Source organism: Grampus griseus, assembly GCF_964374135.1.
Source record: "Grampus griseus genome assembly, chromosome: 9".
NCBI classification, from domain to species: domain Eukaryota; kingdom Metazoa; phylum Chordata; class Mammalia; order Artiodactyla; family Delphinidae; genus Grampus; species Grampus griseus.
This window is the reverse complement of record NC_139003.1, coordinates 11,867,392-11,881,674: the sequence shown is the minus strand read 5'-3', so window position 1 is coordinate 11,881,674 and position 14,283 is coordinate 11,867,392. Positions and strand designations below refer to the sequence as shown.

At 45.1% G+C, this 14,283-nt stretch overlaps 1 protein-coding gene across 1 annotated transcript in view; it reads right to left on the bottom strand.

The window, feature by feature from the left end:
• Window positions 1-380: 380 nt before the first annotated feature.
• The window catches only part of TRPV5 (transient receptor potential cation channel subfamily V member 5), a gene marked incomplete at its 5' end in the record, with an annotated part of 29,475 nt that continues 15,572 nt past the window's right edge, over window positions 381-14,283 (bottom strand). The window contains 9 exons of the mRNA XM_082662403.1: window positions 381-589; window positions 1,437-1,561; window positions 3,342-3,675; window positions 4,449-4,555; window positions 9,001-9,269; window positions 10,998-11,064; window positions 11,268-11,433; window positions 11,682-11,758; window positions 11,865-11,951. Of these exons, the coding sequence (XP_082518529.1) occupies window positions 3,375-3,675; window positions 4,449-4,555; window positions 9,001-9,269; window positions 10,998-11,064; window positions 11,268-11,433; window positions 11,682-11,758; window positions 11,865-11,951 (1,074 nt within the window). The 3' untranslated portion in view covers window positions 381-589; window positions 1,437-1,561; window positions 3,342-3,374. The remainder of the gene's footprint in view (window positions 590-1,436; window positions 1,562-3,341; window positions 3,676-4,448; window positions 4,556-9,000; window positions 9,270-10,997; window positions 11,065-11,267; window positions 11,434-11,681; window positions 11,759-11,864; window positions 11,952-14,283) is intronic.

Here is a 14,283-nt window from a genome sequence, read left to right as displayed (position 1 = left end):
CCAAGCACTGGGAACACAAAGATGAATAAGATGGGCATTACATTCTCCTTTGTGGAGCTTACAGTCTGTTAAGGAAAACAGACATTTAAACAAGTAAGTACAATAAAGTGCAGGGTGTATAAGAAGAAGAAATTATGGGTGGCCTGGAAACAGAAGAGGCAGACTCCAACCTAGCCTATGGGTCAGGGCCCCCCACCCCCCAAAACACACACAAACACGATATACGATTGTTAAGCTGAGACTAATAGGATGAATAGAAGTTACAAAGATGGAAGGGAGGATGGTGCAGAGAGGTAGAAAGGTCCAGAAACTGTGAAGGCCAAAAGGAAGGAAAATGGAGGAGGAATGAAAAATTCATCTTGGTGAAACAGAAGGCCAGGAGAGGTTGCCGGATGTCAGCTCATGGAAGGGCTTCCAGTCGATCACAGGTTGAGGCAGGAGTTGCATCTTACAAAGATCAATGTGGCTCTAGTGTGACCGATAGATTGGAGAAAACCAAGACTGCATGCAGACAGCACAGAGAGGAACCCACTCCTGGACTTAAGGTGGGACATGATGGGTGCTTGTTCTGGAAGAATAGCGATAGGGTCTGTAGAGATAGAGACAAATGAAACAGTCTTCAAAGCGTATTAAATGAAAAAAGCAAGAAGTGTTTTTCTAATACATTGTACTATATTATATGTGTTTTTAGAGGAATATATACATAGGTATGCTCAGATATGCATAGAGTATTTTTAGAAGAATAGATAACAAACTTCTGTTTGTGAGAGTCCCTGGCGAGAGTACATGAGGGGCTGGAACAGAGGTACGAATGCTTTTTTCTCTGTGTATCTTGTGTGCTCTTTGAATTTTGTACCATGTGGTGTATCATCCGCTCAAAAGTTATTCTTTTTCAAGGGAGATGTTTTATAGAATCTATGAGACTTGAGATTAACTGCATATGAGAGTTGAGACAGGTGTGTTGAGGATGACAGCTAAGATTTGAGCTCAGGCAATCTTGCCCACTTATTTGGTTGGAAACACTGGTGGAGGAGTGGGTTTGGTGAGGAAGAAAAGCTGCTCAGTTTGGGACATGCTGAGTTCCAGGTGTCTGTAAACTATCCAGGTAGAGTTGTCTAATAGATCGGCATCCAAGCTGTTCATGCCTGGAGCTCAGGAGACAGATCTAAAGTGAAGGTATGAAGTCAGGAATCATGAATGTGTGTGTGTCAATACCATCTACGGAGGCAGCTGGAACTTCCCAGGTGGTGAGGAAAACAGAGAGCCTTGTGGACCAAAAATATTTAAGGGATGGATAGGAGAGAAGCAGGCAAAGTAGGAGGCGTACGTGGCACTAGGCATGTGCTGGGAAGGGGTGAGTGGTCCACTAGCATCTGAACGCTACAGAGTTTGCGCAAGACTCGGATTGCCAGTGGGGTTAGCAACAGGTAGATTACCTTGATAGCCGGAGAGGCAAGGTCAGATCACAATGGGGTGAGGACTCAGTGTGAGGTCAGCAGACAATAGACTCTTCTCTTAAGAAGTTTGGCCCCGAAGAGGGAGTAAAAAGATAGGGCAGGACCTGAAACGAGAAACGGGAGTTGAGGGAGGGCGATTACAATGTCTTTGCAGGTGAGAAAGAGCAGAGCATGGTTATTTGCTGACTAGCATCGCTAGGGGAGCGAGAGAGAGGCTGAAGACACGAGAATGAGAGGAGTTACAGGACACAGTGACAGACAGAGCTGCCTGAAGAGCAGAAAGAAAACTGCGTCTGGAGCACAGATGGGAGCCTGTTACCTCCAGAGGCAAGGATGAACAGCTGCTGACAGACAACCAGAGGCACAGGCCAGGGATGGTCTCATAAAACAAATGATGGGGCCATCCAAGCATGGAAAGGAATAATTTACCTCACATATTTAAAAACATACCAGGATGCAAATGAGATACAAACACTTCAGACTCCAAGTCTCAAAAAACAAGGATAAGACAACCCAAAAATAACAACCAAAAAACCCCCAAAACAATTCAAAAATGGGCAAAGGACAATAGACATTTCTCCAAGAAAGAAGATACGCAAATGGCCAATAGGCACATGAAAAGATGTTCAATGTTGTTAGTCGCCAGGGAAATGCAAATTAAAACCACAATGAGATACCACTTCCTAACCACAAGGATGGTTATTATCAAAGAAACAGAAAGTAACGTGTTGGTGAAGATGTGGAGAAACCGGAACCCTGTGGCTTGCCTGAGGAAACATACAACAGTACAACTGCTGTGGGAAACAGTATGGCAGCTCCTCAAAAAAATTAAACGTAGACTTGCCATAAGATCTAGCCATCTGCTTCTAGTCATATACCCAAAGAAACTGAAAGCAGGAACTTGAACAGATAATTGTATACCAATGTTCATAGCAGCATTACAATAGCCAAAGGTGGAAGCAACCCAATCGTCCATCAGTGGATGAATGGACAAACACAACGTGGAATATATATACAGTGAAATGTTATTTGACCTTTAAAAGGAATGAAATTCTGACTCATGCTACAGCATGGATGAATCTTGAAAACATTATGCTACATCAAATAAGCCAGGTACAGTAGGACGAATATTGGAGGATTCCACTTATATATAAGGTAACTAGAGTAGTTAACTTCATAGACAGAAAGTAGAATATTGGTTATCAGGCACCATGGGGAGGGGATAATGGGGTGTTAATGTTTAATGGGTACAAGAGTTTCAGTTTAAAAAACTCCCTGGATGAACAGTGGTGATGGTTGCCCAACAATGTGAATGTACTTAATGCCACTGAATGGTACACCTAAAAATAGTTAAAATAGTAAATTTTATGTTATGTACATCACAGTGCATTTTTTTAAAATAAAGGAAGGATAAAGAGCCTTTTTTCTTGCAGTTTTCTCGTTGGGGTTTGGTTGGCAGGTGGGGAGAGAGTCCTACGGGGTACGAGAAGAGGCGAGAGGCTACAACCTCAATGCCATGCCTGGCTCTTCCCACATGAAGCCCTGTGGAACCAGGGAGGATTCACCGCTTACAATCTAGGGCCTCATGGGGTGGAAAGGAAGATGACCCAGCCATTGGCCTAGCGCCCCTACCTCATGTCTTCAGTTGCCAAGTCTAACTCTGCTTGAAAAGATACCCCCTTTTCCCAAGATGTGGGGCTTCCAAGAAGACAGAAGATATGTGGGGCCCTTTGCTCATCCCTAGATGCTGATGTGAAGGGCAAGGCATGGATGGCCTTTAAGAATTATTCTGTCCACCCTCCCAGGATTAATGGGCATGAAGGTCAGTCAGATGCTTGCATAGGCAGTGTCTCTCTCTCTGCCCGCCCCCCACCCCAGGCCTACCTGGAGTCGGGAGGAGAGTAACAGGGGTCCTAATCATATGTGATAGACACTTTCCTCTCCATCCCCCTCCCCAAGGTCCAGTCCCAGATTCAAGTGTCCCAGGGTGTTGCGACGAATGATCTCCCAGCCTCGGTGACTGCTGCTGCTTCGAGATGTGGTCCGGGACAGGGAGGGAGTCGGGAGGGCCAGGGAGGCCCTGGCTAGAATCCCACTTTCAACCACAGAGGGCTGTTTCTCAGAAAGATGCTCATGTTCTTCCTCCTTGTCTGAGCCCTTGAAGGCTTCCACATAGCGACGTACTCGCAAAGCATTCTGGTCTTGGTTGGTCTCCACTCTGAGGAGGGGAAAGGGGAGAGGACTCAGCTGAGCTGGGGAGAGATGGGCCATGGGGAGAAGCAGAAGTGAGCGGGGCACAGCCGGGAAACAGGAGTGAGAGGAAAGGGCGAGGAAGTTAGCAGCGTTGAAGCCAGAAGATCCTCTAGGATCAAATGAAGGGAAGTAGAGGGAGATGGAGGATAACTAGGAGAGAGACCCAAAAGGCTGTGCATTCAGGATCTGGAGGGTAGTAGGGCTTGTGCGGGCATGTGATGGTGGGGGGAATGTGGGTGAGTATGAAAGAGAAAGAGCCAATTAAAAGATAAGCGTGTCGTCAGGATGAGAAGATGCCATTCAGGAAATAAATGAGAGAGGAGAGCCAGGTCAGGAGATGAAGGTAGAGTACGAAGGAGCAGGTTAGTTTCAAGGCTAGACTGGAAGCTTCAAGAATGTACTAGAAGTGGGCGTCAGGTGGAAACAAGACTAGACCAAGTTGGGTAACCCATGCCCACATTCGAGCACGGACTCATATTCTTAGCCATTCACATTACTGCCCTTATGTACTCATAGCCTCGCATCAGCTCCCAGCATTCTTTGCACCCCTCCACTTCAGCTCCACCCGCCTCCCCCAAACAGGCTAACGCAGTCTCGCTTTACGGAGTGATGACACCTCCTTTGGGTCCAATTTGGGATCTCAAGAATGGAGAGGAGGGTCATAAATGTGGAACCGGTCACCTTTGTTCCCACGGCCTCACACTGGTTGACAGTTCACACGTCTACATTGTCACTCACCGCAGGAACCAGCGGTCCCCCAGCCCGTACTTGTACCCACAGATGCCGGAGCGAGGCCACAGGGTGCGAGGCATCTTCCTCTCCAGCATCACCGTGGTGGCCACGACCTAGGAGGAACCAAGAGACAGAGGAAGAACTCAGAAAGAGCCATGAGGTTCAGAGAACCCTGAGGCTACTGACAGAGGGAACCAAAAGGAACCTGTGGGATGAGGACACCAGAGATCAGTGGAGGTGACAGCCACCTACCCATCCCCTAGCCTGTGGGAGGTACCACGCTACCTGCCTTACTCATCACCCGCTATCAAAGCAGAGGATATTTTATGAGTGCTTTGAATAAAACAGTGACCCCTGCTTTACTATTCAGATTCTTGGAAAATCAGTCACTCCAAACTAATCTCATTTCCTTTTTCATATGAAAGCCATAAACCAATTATCTTGATTTAAATAATATGATTAAACAGAATCTCTATGATCTTGGGGATGAAATGCTGCTGCTGATGTTCAGGGAATTTGCAGCAAATTCAATAAATACCCACATGCTAAGAAGGAAAAAGGTGCGTGAATGACTCCAAACTGGGCAGGGAAAATTCTAGTGGCATGTCACATGTTCTGTCCTTTGCCCAGCCCTCATTAATTACCTAGGTGAAACATAGAAGACAAGCTTATCAAATATGTCTGAGACACAAAACTGGGAGGGATACGTAATATACAAGATGACAAAGCAATATAAAAATGATCTCACCAGACTGGAATGCTGGTCAAAGACCACTAACATGAAATTTAAGTAAATCAAATGTAAGGTCCTACATTTATGTATAAGACTAAAGTATCATTCGAAAAGACACATGCACCCCGATGTTCATTGCAGCACTATTTACAAAAGCCAGGACATGGAAGCAACCTAAATGCCCGTCAACAGAGGAATGGATAAAGAAGATGTGGTACATATATACAATGGAATATTACTCAGGCATAAAAAAGAACAAAATAACGCCATTTGCAGCAACATGGATGGACCAAGAGATTGTCATACTGAGTGAAGTAAGTCAGACAGAGAAAGACAAATATCACATGATATCGCTCATAAGTGGAATCTAAAAAAAGGGGTACAAATGAACTTATTTACATAACAGAAGTAGAGTCATGGATGTAGAAAACAAACTTGTGGGGATAAGCAGATAAGGCAGGGAGGGAGATTGGGATTGACATATACACACTACTGTGTATAAAAATAGATGACTAATAAGAACCTGCCGTATAGCACAGGGAACTCTACTCAATGCTCTGGAATGGCCTATATGGGAAAAGAATCTAAAAAGAAAAAGGACGGATATATGTATATGTATAGCTGATTTACTTTGCTGTACATCTGAAGCTGACAACATTGTAAATCAACTATACTCCAATAAAAATTTTTTTAAAAAAAACTAAAATGTCTGTGTTAAGTACAGGAAAAACGATAAAGGAACTTAGCTAAGTCAGTCATGTAACAAAGATGCGGGGGTTCTAGTTGACCATAAGCCTAGTAAGAACCCATTGCATATTTTCCAAAAGACCTGCCGCCATTTTAGGTGCTATTTATAGTATAGTGTCCAAAGCAAGGACAGGCATGACCCCTCTTCATGCTGCATTCCTCCAATCATATCAGGACCATTCTAGCTTTGAAAGGCCCAGGATATAGGAGGTCTGAACAGAGGGTCAGTCAGGATGGACTGGGCTCAGGAAACTTGATTAATTGAAAGAACTAGGAATCCTTAAAGCAGCTCAATTCTCCACTTTGTCTTCTTCCGCCCCATCTTTCTCGGTACTTCACACTTCTCTTGGCCTTCTCTCTGTTTCTTAGCTGCGCTGAGTTCCCTCCAACCTCAGGATTTTCTCTTTTCTTTTCTTTTTTAAAGATATGACTTCTTTATTTTTAATATAGGAATTTATTTAATTAATTTATTTATTTTTGGCTGCATTGGGTCTTCGTTGCTGCGCGCGGGCTTTCTCTAGTTGCGGCGAGCGGGGGCTACCCTTTGTTGCGGTGCGTTGGCTTCTCATTGCGGTGGCTTCTCTTGTTGTGGAGCACGGGCTCTGGGCACGCGGGCTCAGTAGTTGTGGCTCGCGGGCTCTAAAGCACAGGCTCAGTAGTTGTGGCGCACGGGCTTAGTTGCTCCGCGGCATGTGGGATCTTCTCGGACCAGGGCTCGAACCCGCGTCCCCTGCATTGGCAGGACGATTCCTAACCACTGTGCCACCAGGCAAGTCCCCAACCTCAGGATTTTCAATCATTCTATTCCCTTTCCCTGCACAGCGCTTTTTCTTTATCTTGAAAAGGACATTTATTGTTCTTCTTGTGCCATCATTTAGCACCCCCCGCCACCTTCTGGTAAGAGAACCCAGTTTTCATTTAGAGAATCACTCCTTCTCTACTCTGAGTCCATCAGTTAGACTAGACTGGACTTCACACAGCCCTGGTTAATTAGTCTATTCTCCCCCAAACTCCACCACCACCACTACCACCACCTGCGCCTATGATCAAACTTGTTGCAATGAGATGGGTTCGGGTGGCAGGGGGAGGAGATGCTCTTTTAAAAGCTACAGATACAGCTTTTATCTGTAGGCACACAGAATACAATAAGAATGGGCCCTTGGAATTTGGAACACAGTGCACCTGCTCATTCCTTTGTAAGTTTAGAGCTTCTCTAAGCTCTCTCACCAACATGATGCAAGAGACTGACTTAAAAGAGGACAAAAGAGAGAACAGAAGCTGAAGTATAAAATGGAGATCCAGACTCTGGCCAGCCATGTCTAAAGCTGATTTAATTCCTTAAACTTTCCAGTTATGAGGCTCAACACACCCTCTTCTCACTGCCCAATTTTTTTTAAGTCTATTTGAGTTTGGTTTTCTGTCCCTGTAGCCAAGAGTCCCAATGGATGCAAATCCTAATCTCCATCCCTTCCCCTCATTCTTCTTAATTGACTAATTATTACCCATGTTTAGGGGCTCATCTTAAATGTCACTCCATCAGGAAAGCATTTCCTAACTTTCCAGTCAAACTCCTCTGTTGCCTCCTGTTTTTAGCATCTTCACGTCTCTATGACACGTTTGCTATTCTAATTGTACAGTTTTCTGTGAAGTCATTCATTTAATGTTTGTCTGCCCAGCCAGATGGTAAGCTCCATGAGGGCACAGACTACATCATCATGCCTGTTTCCCCAGATCCTAGACATTTTCCAACACAAAACAGGCTCTAAATAATTACTGCTAATGAATGGAAAGTCTGAGGGCACACATGATGACTGTCTTCAAATATCTGAATGGTGCTCCTATGGGAGAGTGTATTCTGCATTATACAAGAAGAAAAAACTTGGGCCAAAGAGTGGAATTACAGAAAGATAGGTTTCAGCTCAATGCAATATGGAATTTTCTAATAACAAAAACTTTTGAAATATAAAAAAGCTCTCTCCTTCCAACCTCTACCCAAATCCACATGATAATAAGATTCTCATCAGCATTAAAGAAGATACTGAATGATCCTCTGACCAATAAAAGAGTATATGTTGGGTAGGAGCTCAACTAGGGGACCACTAAAGGCACTTCCAACTCTAAGAGTTTATGAGCCTATGATGATATAAGGAAAAGACTATGGAGAAACAGTTATAGAAGCAAACAGAAGATAAGGTCCAAGTTAAAAACTAGAACATATAAGAACAAAACAGTTTCTAGTTCCCACTGGATTCAAGGTTGGCTCCTGCATCTACCCTTCGTCTGTGCTCTTGGGTGTTGATCCTGACCCTATCCTACCATCCTACACTCCTTTAGATAGAAAAAGACTTTTGGCTAAAAGTCCCCTCCATCTATCCAAAAGTACCTCTGTTGAGGTGACAGCCCCACGGGGTTGTTCCGTGACTCTCCTAAGAGTCATCTGCCGTGGCATATTCCACTTTGAGTTTTCTCTCCATCCCCTGCCCCTTAGAAAGACTAACACCGATAACAATAGCCAGGCCATGGAAGCAACCTCAATGTCCATCAACAGAGGAATGGATAAAGAAGATGTGGTACATATATACAATGGAATATTACTCAGCCATAAAAAGAACAAAATAATGGCATTTGCAGCAACATGGATGGACCTAGAGATTGTCATACTGAGTGAAGTAAGTCAGACACAGAAAGACAAATATCATATGATATCACTTATATGTGGAATCTAAAAAAAGGGTACAAATGAACTTATCTACAAAACAGAAATAGAGTTACAGATGTAGAAAACAAACTTATGGTTACCAGGGGACAAGGGGGGGAGGGATAAATTGTAAGTATGGGATTGACATAAATACACTACTATATATAAAATAGATAACTAATAAGGACCTACTGTATAGCACAGGGAACTCTACTCGATACTCTGTAATGGCCTATATGGGAAAAGAATCTAAAAAAGAGTGGATATACAAGTATAACTGATTCAATATGCTGTACACCTGAAGCTGATACAACATCGTAAATCAACTATACTCCAATAAAATTAAAAAAAAAAAAAAAGACTAACCCTAATGAACTCACCTGGGCCCTCCAGAGCTCGTCCTGTTCATGGGCCACCCGCCAGTGTGTGTCGCCCATCATGGCAATGAACAGGTTGAGCATGAGCAGTGTGGCGATGATGGCAAAGGCAAAGTAGACGATGCTGAACATGTAGGGCAAGTTCACGTCGTAGTTGGCAGGCCCGTCGATGATGGTGAGGAAAAGCTCAAAGGTGCTGAACAGCGCCATGGGATAGTCATAGAATTGCCCCAGGTTGGATGGGTCCTCTGTCTGGAAAATGATAAAGAACGCTGCTCCGCCCACAAAGAGGGCATGGAGATCAGGAAATGGGGAGTTATCATAATAAGCACGGGCCTGGTCAGCATTCATTCTACCTCCAGTATATATCTCCATACATTTACACACAAGCACATATATGCACACAGGCACATAAATGTAGAATTACACATATAAGTCCCATTTTCCCTGTGGACCTGGCTAACCCTCAGATGTCCTATGACCAAGTTTATCATACCAGTAATACTCAGAATTTAGCAAATATCTATCTCTTGATCGATCTATCAGTATAGTATATGTCACCTAACTGGGTTTTACATTTTAGAACCAAATATTTAAAAGGCAAGTTGTTACAAGAATGCATGGAATCTCCAACAATTTTAAAGAACTGAGCACATGAAAGGGCTAAAAGAAAAGCACCTTTAAAAACAATCTCAGTATCCTCTAGATAACCACCCATTACTCTGAGATTCCCTGGGTGAGCTTGGACCATCATAAAAGTTTTCCCTGCTCAGCGTGTAGCCTACTGGATGGCACTGGGCATCCTGGAAACGCACTACAGCGTCAGAACCTCTAAAAGACCCATCTCTGTGTGGGGAATGGAACTATAAATAAGGTGACCCCAAAAGCAGAACTAGGGTCTATGGCAAAGCATGGCTTTGCCACAACGAAGAAGAGATGGTTTAGGAGACCTACAGAAAACGACTCTGTTATAGTTGCTCATTGTGCGTAAGTGTAGCTGCAGGGGGAGTAGAGGGTGGGGAGGAAGGGTGCATGAGGAACCCTCCAAACAGGGGGCCTATCAAAGTTTGACCCTCTCAGAGTTCAGATCTTGGTGTAGTTTTTCAGTGTACTGTTTCGTGGGAACCCCCATGAAGCAGGGGAATGCCTAGGACAGGCATGGCGTCCTCTGTACTGAAAGTCATTGTCCTTAGGGTTGTAGGTCTTCACGTGTCCTCAGGTGCATCCACCTGCCTTCTGGAGGTTCAGCTGCAGACATGGAGGACTGGGTGAGCCTTGCTGCCTTTTGTTCTTCCTTCCTCTTCCTTCCTTTCCCTAAGAACTGTCTTCCACTCATTCGTTTGTGCTCTCCCTCCCTCTGCTCCGTCTGCTCTGTTCCGGATGTTTCCTCTCCTCCTCTCTCTGGCACCCTCCCCCTGTGTCTTGGTCCGTGACTGGGTCCCCACTGGGCATTCTTCTCCCAGCCTCTCTTCACAGCTCTTCTGCTTTCCTTTCTCATTCTTCACAATCTCCAAACCCTTTTTCTGTACCTCCTTTTTCAAATTCCTTTCTTTTCTTTCAACTCTGACCACACATAGGGGAAAAAAGGGCACCGTACGTGTTAGTGAATGCTTTTCGTTTCTTCTTCTGAAGTGTAAACATAGTAGAGTTAAATACCAGACTTTTTGCCTACGGCACCTTTCACGACTGGCCAGTCTTTCTTGTTTAATATTCTTCTCTCTCCAAAGCCCTTTTTCTATCTCTCCTTTAAAGATCTTGCAGGGCAGTTAGTCAACATGAATGCTACTGGCCCAGAAATTCAGAGCCCATGAGTCTGCTCTCTAGGCCAACCTGAGTGACCCAGATCCAAAGAGTGCAAGTGTGTTTTTTGATTCACCTTCCACCAGGGGGAAAAAAGAAAAAGGGATTGCAAAGGAGAAATAACTGAGAGCAAGAGTAAGAGAGAACTTTCTGGAGAACTGAATCCGATGATCTGATGGAGGAGAGAGTGATGCTCTTACCTGAGGCAAATCCCACAATAACCACAGCCATCAGCCAGCAGAAACGCAACAGGTCTCCGAAAATCATCTACAGAAAACAGAGAGGGGAGGGAGGGTGGAGGGATCCTTTCTCCACCTGCCTCTCTGCAGCTACTGCTGATAGACTGGAAGTCACCGGAGTTCCACCACGTCCACTCCGAGCAGCATTTTCCTTTTTGCTCCCACCCCCTCCCTCTGTCTGGGAAACGTCCAATGTCTGAAGCCAGAGGAAACTCTGGGGAAAGCACTGACCTTCTGGATCATGATGGTGAAGGGACCCAGCATCTGGAATCCTCGAGCAAAGTACATAACACTGCACCAGCCCAGCACCAGGGCGAACGACATAGGCACCACCTCCCCGTTGGTGTTGGAAAGCCGCAACACCATGGTCACCAGCACCAGCGAGGCATAGGTGATGCTGGGGGGAGAGCAGAGAGGGGGGAAGTGAGAGGAGGGCTGGAAATACGCTAGGTCCCCTTCAGCATGGCACTGACTTACATGGGACCCAAACACTCAGGCTCGGTCTTCATACCTAAACACATACACCATCACACACACAAGCCCGCTAGAGAAAAATCCCTGGAAGTGAGGGTCCCAGAGAGGGACTGGGAGACCTGGGACATTTCTGGCAAGGGAAGGCAGGGGGCTGGAAGGAAGGACACTCACGTGATGACATGGAACGGCCCCCCGAGGACAGTCTGTCCAAAATAGCGAGAGAAACCAACCCTGAAGATATCCGGGATCTGGGAAAAGGCCAGGAAAACAAAACAAAACAATGATTGATATAGACTTCAGTTCAGTCTGAGGCCTCAGGTGGGTGGCCTCCGCCTGAGCACAGCTGCACCTCACCTCTAGGAACAGGATGATCACAGCCCCGCAGACCGTCATCAGCTCCCCCACCAGCCGGATTTTATCCTGCTGAGTCACATAGGCCTCCTGTGGTGAGAAATTCAGGATAAGAAGTGCTTTCTGGGGCTTCCCTGGTGGCGCAGTGGTCGAGAGTCCGCCTGCCGATTCAGGGGACGTGAGTTCATGCCCCGGTCCGGGAAGATCCCACGTGCCGCGGAGCGGCTGGGCCCGTGAGCCATGGCCACTGAGCCTGCGCGTCCGGAGCCTGTGCTCCGCAACGGGAGAGGCCATAACAGTGAGAGGCCCGCGTACCGCAAAAAAAAAAAAAAAAAAAAAGAAGTGCTTTCTGATGGTCTGAGAGTCAAGTCCTTTTGAGTAAGTGGTCTAACGCAGCTCAACTCTACCCAAGGTGAAGAAAAGCTCCCCTTACCAACACCATCAACACCCGCCCTGCCATTGCGGCTCAGTCTGTGACCAGGGCATCAAGTAACCAAGGCTTCATATGCATATGTTCCATATGCTAACAACTTGAGGAACCGCCTAGGAAGTCACCTCTTATATGTATGTTGTGAGCAGTTATTTATGATGATGTGTGTACTGAGGGGCTGAGGTCACATTTCACAGCATCAAGTTAAGAAGGCTAAACCAACAGGAAGAGGTATTAGTGGTTTGGGCTGATTTCAGCTATGCTGAAAGGCCAGCTTTTCCAATCTCGTTGCGGTTGCCAGCAAGTAGAATATAAACACATCACAGAATTCAGGTTCCCGTATGGACCCAGCACCTGTTAGCTCCAGTGAAACCTTGAATCAGTCACTAAACTCCCTGAGCTTGGGGTTTCTCATCTGTAAAATGGAAACTATAATGCTTACCTCCCAGGGTTATCGTGAAGACCAAATGAGATGTATTTGGATGTATTTTATAAACCACAGAGCGCTATAGATATATTCATTGTGGTCTTATTATGATTGGGCAATATAGCAAAGGGCTAAAGACAATATATGGATTTCAGTTCTGAGGAAGGGCCCTGCCTTATCCGGGACAGTAGGAGTAGAAGGTACAGTCCTAAGGTCAAGATGGAATAAAAACCACCCTCCTCTGCACATGTTACTTCACAGGAAAAGGCTTGCAATATTACCCAGAAACAGCAATAGAATTCTACAATAATGCTCCTTAACTTTTTTGAAGTTATGAGCCCATCTGAGAATATCATAAAGACCACAGATCCTCTTTCCAGAAAACTGTGCTCATATATACGTAATTCTCACGTGAAACTATACAAACAATTTCAACCCATTCGAGTACCCCTTAGACTTTTGGGAACTCTATTCTCCACGGTCACATCTCTGAATTGTGCACCGAAGACAGGAGTTGAGAGTCCCTGAGGATGATCTAAGCTGGGAAGGACGTGATCCCTCATTAAGCATGAGAAATGCTAATCATCTCTGTCCTGCCGATAAACTGGAACCTCTCGGCATCCTTCTTCAGGCTACTTCAGCAGTGTACACCCTGGTCCAGTGAGAGGCATAGCTTTTGAAACAGGAAGAGATGCTATGTAGCGGGAGGTGATCTATGGTATAAAGAAGGCACCCACGAAGCATCCTGTGGCCTCTCAGAGGGTGTGTGTCAGCTCAGAAGAAGCCAAGGATATAGTCTTTAGGGAAGAACAGGACCAGACTTACCAACAGGTGGTGGAAATGTTTCAGGTAGATCATATGGGACCAGGGAAGACCAGAAAAGGAGTGGGTGACTACGTATCTAGTAAACAATATGATCTAACAACCTGTGACTAGATATCAATTCCTTTGTTGTTGTTGTTTAAAGAACTGATGTTCTGTAAACTTCTCTGACGTTTATCTCTCTTGAGAAAGTGGCACATTTTATTTTATCATATAGTGGGACGTTTCCCTTTTGCCTTGCTTCCAAGGAAGCTCAGTGTTCTCTCTCTCTCTCTCTCTTTTTTTTTTATCCCCAGCTCAAACAACTATCTTTGCATCCCGTCTCCTCCATCCTAAAATTCAGATCATGGGTCTGGTGATCTTAATGTTCCTAGAGCATCGTCTTTCATTGTAAAACAGGCCAACTCCTTTTGAGAATCAGGTAGTAGTATAAATAATAAGTTCATTAACTATAGGAACAAAATAACATTAAATATAGAAATAAAATAACGGCATCTGTGCCATATATGTGTCTGTACAAAATTTTTAAACTTTAAAAAAGCTTTGGACCTTGGTTGCATACGTCTGGAAAACTGCTACCAACCTTTTTCCTTGTTTCAACTAAGAAGAAAAGGACTGCACTAGTTGGCCAGGAGAGTTGTGGGAACCACAGTGCCCCCTAGAGGAAAGCGAGAGAGTGGCATCAGCTTTCTCCCTCAGGAGACGAAAAGGCAAAATCCTAATGGAGAATATTGGGGACAGTT